Genomic DNA, 5985 nt, shown 5'->3' with positions numbered 1-5985 from the left:
ACTAAGATGTTAAACAGCACCAGTCAAAATGCCGACCCCTGAGGAACGCCGCTCGTTACTGGTCTCCATTCAGACTTTGAGCCTTTTACCGCCACTCTGCGTGCGACCAGCCAGCCAGTTTTTAATAAGCAGACCCATCCAACAGCTCAGACCAAAGTAGCACAGAGTAAAAGAACACCCATGTTTTCATGCCTTACCTGCTATCCTACAGCTAACAGACTTCAGCTCTGGTTTTGTCACTCTAGGATGCCACCTAGGCTGACCTTCCAGAAAAAGATGAGTATTCCTTTCACTGACTTTTTAACTCAGTCATGTAGCCCCTATTTCCTGATTGCTCTCATTTTTACGTAGTATTGTACAGGACAGTGGCAATTATCTTATATCAAGCTATACTTGATACTTCCAGCGATAAGAAATAACGCCAAGAATTGGGCTTGTTCAGCCTGGAGAAGAGGAGGCTCCGAGGAGACCTCATTGCAGCTTTCCAGTATCTGAAGGGGGCCTACAAGGGTGCTGGGAGAGGGCTTTTTACAAGAGCCTGTACTGATAGGACAAGGGGTAATGGGTACAAATTGAAAACAGGGAGGTTTAGATTAGATATCAGGAAGAAATTCTTCATGGAGAGGGTGGGGAGGCACTGGGACAGGTTGCCCAGAGAAGCTGTGGATGCCCCATCCCTGGAGTGTTCAAGGCCAGGCTGGATGAGGCTTGGAGCAACCTAGTCTAGTGCAAGGTGTCCCTGCCCATTCTGTGGGCAATGTCCCAAACCATTCTGTGATTCTATGATTCTATACCCCATCTACCAGCCATTGTTCAGAGACTTACATCAGGCTCCCTAAAGGATGTGGGATAGGCTGATCCATCTATGATGCTTTGCCCTCCTTGTTTCTGGCTATTCACCTGATGATGTAAAACACCCACTCTGCTCTTTTCCAATCTGCCTTCCTCCTCAGGTTTTCAAAGACAAAACACAAAGATTCTACCATTAGCAAAACTGAATTCTCTTGAGCTCTAGGCAGAACATCATGAGTCTCAAACACATCTATTACCTGCTCAAGCTGGCCTTTTTCTAGTAGGATCCACGTTCCTACGTCTACGCTAAAAGGCAGTATCAAGTGAACAGTCACCATTAGCCTTTTCTCAGGGAAGAATTCTCCTTGCTGCACACCTAAGCTGTCTCTGCATCATCTGTTATTTTCCATTTTTAGCTTTTAGATAACAGAAGAGCAAGGAGAGGAACTGAGTATTAGTTTTTTATCACTTACACTTTCCAGACTGTGGAGGTACTCACAGCAAGCTCGGAAATGCAAAAGAATCACTGTCAAAAACCCCCTTGACTTTGTCTAAAATGTTTCAATTTTTATTTTAAATCCATTCACATTCTGTTACTGATCTGTCATCTTAGACCTTCTTGTTAATTTACTAAGGCACTGCGGCTTAAACAACAGGAGGAGAAGCTTAAAGAAAACGCAGTTACCAGCTGAGCTTTGCTGATCAGATTTGGCAGCTTTAAAGCCAATTAATTTTCTGTTCAAACATCCTTCAGTAAAACTGGAAAGCGGATAGTGATGGGATAGGTGCCAGTTGGATTTCATGTGCAGCTCGTTCCTTAGAGACAGAATGAATGAGCTTCTAGTTTCACGTCAGAAGAAGAGACTAAAAAATTTGGTTTGTTTCTCCCAATTAACACCAAAATAAATGAGCGGGGCAAGCAGTGCAGACACCTCATTAGCAAGGCAGACAAATTGTAGACAAACAGCAATACAATAACATTATATTTTCTAAGGGTTTAGAAGAATAACGGTGTGTGATGAGCATTCCTATATATATAGGTATTGAGCGGAACGCTGAGGGGCAGCAGCCAACAGAAAAACTGTACTTTTAGCCCACAAAGTAACAATGGAAGGTTCCCTTTTAATCAGGAATAGCTGTATATATGAAGGGAACCAGTAAGCAGGCATGTCCATTGCTGAAGTATGTTTTAACCTCAAAAGAAGAGAGATTGGTTTCTTTTCAGCGGCTCTTTTCAACTGTCTGAACTTACTATTTCAAGCTGGAGCTTTACAAAACTACCTGTTTTATTCATTTTACTTTGTCAGTGTTTATTTTCATATATATCCTCACACAGATTCACGCAGCAAAAACCATGAGTTTTGTTGTTCTTGGCAATTTAAAAACAATTTTTTAAAACACCTATTTCGGAATCTTACAAAGCTTTGAACGACTTCTCTTTAATAATCATCACCACACTGTAGAAAGACAAGGGTCATCGTTTAGAGAGGTATGTCTTGAATTTAGCTGCACCTGAATGCCAGACTGAGCAGTTCATTCTTCTCAGGAGTATAGTTTTACTAATTCTTAGCGGATTTTATGAAGCTTTTAAATGGAGCAAACTGCTGCAACAGTAACACTGTGGGTCTGTGCCCTCTTGATCCCTTATGGGAAGAAACTTCGATTATGTGATCCAACAGTTACCTAAGTTAGGCCTCTTAATAATATTTAATACCACAGCGAAAGGTTTGCAACCTGGACATACTAGTCATATAAACGAAATCATGATGACCTAAATCTGGGCCATCTAAAAGGGTTGCATAATTTTCCTAAGCACAAACAGATAAAATGCAGGAAGCTTCTGACTCCTCCTAACAAGCAGATATTTAAGAGTCATGGAAGTTGTGTCATTTTTCTTTAAAGGTTTACAGAAATAACTCTAGGCAAATTTCAGACACTTCATAGCGGACAATTCAGAACTCTGCTTTTTGTTCTTGTTGTAGAAGATCATAGATTTTAGAAGCACGTAGCACAATATTCTAGAAAACTGAACTTCAAAACCCATCATCTGTCTTTCTCCTACTTTGTTCTGTCTAAACAGCACTGCTGAGACGGATTACAAAGCAAGATGCGATTACTAGGAAGAAGTAAGAGGCTGGTAAAATATGATGTAGACTGGTGGCAAGATTTTTGAGTGTCTTTAGACGCTAAAGATGCAGATAGGCACCTTATGGGATTTTCAAAAATTCCTAAGCATGTAAGGCGCTTACATGCTTAGGCACTTTGAAAATCCTACTAAGTACATATCTGCATCTTTAGGTATCTAAATACCTTGAAAAATCCCACCCTAGATGTCCGGTTTCTCTCAGTATTTGTTTTAAATAGCATCAGTCTGACAGCACATTTGCATATGACTTTTACCTAATAAAAAGGGGAAAGGAGGGTTGATTCAGTTTGAAAGGATTTAAAGAAAGTTAATACACAGTACTGGGGTAAAGATAGATCTTATGCTAGCAACAGGACTATCTAGCACTTTTCTTTATTACATTAGCCTCACAATTTGTACAGATGATGCTTTGTGCATTTTACGTTTCATCGTTTTTAACAGCGTCAAATGACACGAAAGAAGTGCTCCCAAAACTCCGTAAGCAGCCTGAAACACGCCGGATATACAGAAAACAATACTGATGTATCTAAATAACAAAATAAGAGAGCAGTGTATTTCTAGATTATGTTAACATTATCTAGTTATTTATTGACATCACTAGCAAAGTTCTGATTGTGTGCTTTTATATCAAAATGGTTTCATTTGAAAAGCTGTAGAAGTATTACAATATATTTTCAAAGTAAGACTTTACACCTCTTTATACATTTCCTAAAGTAGCATTCTGAATAGAACTCTCCTATTTCTAAGCTGGTCTTTTCAATCTATTTATATTCTGAGACAAAATGGAAATAAGATTGCAAGTACATTCTGCTAAGATTTTAGCACCAAAATAGTTTCTGAAATACAAAGAAAAAAAAACCCCAGGAAATGGTTAATATGAAATAATCTGAGGTCTTTTTCCACTGTAAAATTCTAAGTTTCATCAAAAAGTTTCTATACTATGCTTTAAAGAAAAGATTGGTTGTGACAGTAAAAGAAAAATCCCATCTGTAGCAGTGACATCAGAAATACCATGGCTGCTCCCAAATTCAGCTGTATCGAACTTCCACCGCCTTAGAGCAATGCAGAATTCATTCTACATTCTTTTTCAAATGCTTCCAATATTTCTAGGGATGGAGGCATAGGGACAGCCTAAGCAATGTGTCAACAAGCAAACAAGACATGTTTTAATGTGTAGAATCCCTTGGAGTCACAGGATTTAAAATGGATATTTAGCACTGGGTTTTTTTACTAACTACCACTACCCTATGTACTGTATCTACTTATTTAAAAAATAAGTTGCTGCTTAAGTTTTTGAAAGTTTCCTGAACTTCTAGAAATATTTACAGAAGACACTTATGAAACATTCATCACAGCACTCATCATCGTTTATATTTTAATACATAAAATACACTACAAGTTTTGCTCTGCATTTCTGCAATCGCACAAACTCCATTTAGCTTTGCAAAGTATTTGCAATCACAGTGAATCTCTGTTTCAGACTCTCCCTTTTCTGTTTTAAGTGGTTTTCTATGGTCCTCGCTTCCTTTAAGATTCCATCAAGTTCTTGAACATAAGAAGCATCCATCGCTGCTCTCTCACTTAATTGAAAAAATCTGTGGTTAAAATCAACACTGAAGCCATTAACCTTCTCCCTACTTAGAACTGCTTTAATGCTTTACTTAAAAATGTGTTGTCTATCTACACTGACCAAATTAGTTCTCTGTTGTAACAGAAAACAGCATTTTTATTTCAGGATCTGTGTCTGACAGTTTTCAGTGCTAATTTCTCTGAGCTGCAGTCACAGTAATCCATCTATCTAGGGAAGTTAGAAAAGTGCTGTATGAACAGAAAAGATAACTTGCCTTAAAATGTGGGCATATTTTGATAACAAGTTCTTAATTTCTTTGTTCATCTCTGTTAAAAGAAAAAAGCAATTTTATTTAAACATTTGAATGAATTTTCATCTCAACATCTAATTAGGTAATTACACATTACTTTCAGTACATGTAATACATCACCATTTAAAACTTTCTCCAGTGGTTCAGGTTTGCAAAGGGACTGTGAGCCTTCAGAACAAGCCAAATCTGTTTTGTCAAGGGAGGACAACTGTGGATTTTCTGAAGCTTCATTCTAATAACAAAGCACATAAAACAATACAGGTTCTAGGACTTAAGAGAAGCTGAACACAGAATTTAACGGAAATAAAATAGTTTTAAAGAGATCTTGAGAGACTTTTCAGAGAAAGTGCAAGTGGTGTTGGCTTCACAGCACTGACACCATCTATCGTGAACAGGCCCAGCACCCCAGTACTAGGGGAGCGGGTCAATAGAAGCTGGTGTACTTCTGAAGCTCACCCTCAAGAAATCCTGCATAAAGGTCTTGCAGTGCATACCCAGTTTTGTTGGACTTCAAACACTAAGATAATTTTACAGTCTCCTCAAACAAGGAAGTCATACAGGCTTCCCCAAACCTACATGAACTGACACAGAGGTCTCTGCCCCCTCTCCTTGACAGAAACCCATGGCAACGCCAAAGGACATGGGGATGGGGGGCAGAAGAAGGATCTCCCTTCCTCATATGGTACTGCTCACCTCCATCTCTTTTTTACGTTTACTTCTGTTTTCATCAGGTTTTTGTGTGTTGCTTGTCATGGCTGCCTGATAAAAAGTACAACATGGTATGTGGTAAGTGATTACCTTGTGTGACTGGAAAACACACCTATATAAAAAGGCGTAAAACCTGTAACCAGTACCGCTGTAAGCTCGACTGCAAAGGAGTTCTCCTCACTGGAGAGAGGCAGAGCCTCAGAGCACGGCGAGAGCACCTGTCGGGACTGGAAATGGTGGGCCCAACTCCCATGCAGTCCCAGGCCAGCCTGGGCAGGGCTGAGGCTCACAGCCCTGGCACTCTCAGGGATGCCGAAGGTTGCCTGAGGTCGGCCTCGGGCTGCTAGGCTGATTCTGCCTTGTCGGAAAGGGATCTGTCCCTCCCCAGCCCTACCTATGCCCACCCTAAGGCCAGCGGGGCACCCCCTCGCCCCAGGCCATCTTCCCCCGCCCCGCCCG

General features: G+C 40.2%; 1 protein-coding gene across 1 annotated transcript; it reads right to left on the bottom strand.

The window, feature by feature from the left end:
* Positions 1-4373: 4373 nt before the first annotated feature.
* On the bottom strand, positions 4374-5574 carry TEX12 (testis expressed 12). The gene is made up of 4 exons (XM_010158968.1): positions 5512-5574; positions 4939-5050; positions 4783-4834; positions 4374-4518 (listed from the first exon to the last, which is right to left on the bottom strand). The coding sequence occupies exons 1-4, from the start codon at positions 5569-5571 to the stop codon at positions 4374-4376; spliced, it is 369 nt and encodes a 122-aa protein (XP_010157270.1). The 5' UTR covers positions 5572-5574.
* Positions 5575-5985: the final 411 nt, after the last annotated feature.

This window comes from Eurypyga helias, unplaced genomic scaffold (genome assembly GCF_000690775.1).
Source record: "Eurypyga helias isolate BGI_N326 unplaced genomic scaffold, ASM69077v1 Scaffold28459, whole genome shotgun sequence".
NCBI lineage: Eukaryota > Metazoa > Chordata > Aves > Eurypygiformes > Eurypygidae > Eurypyga > Eurypyga helias.
The sequence above is the reverse complement of the archived record's forward strand: the minus strand, read 5'-3'. Positions and strand labels throughout refer to the sequence as shown.

Bases quoted from the DNA above. Each gene is read 5' to 3' on its own strand.
- TEX12 (XM_010158968.1), bottom strand. From the start codon at position 5,571: ATGACAAGCAACACACAAAAACCTGATGAAAACAGAAGTAAACGTAAA. The intron at 4,835-4,938 runs GTGATGTATTAC...TTCTTTTAACAG, and splicing joins ACTGGAGAAAGTTTTAAATG to AGATGAACAAAGAAATTAAG. The intron at 4,519-4,782 runs GCAAGTTATCTT...TTTTCAATTAAG, and splicing joins AAATATGCCCACATTTTAAG to TGAGAGAGCAGCGATGGATG.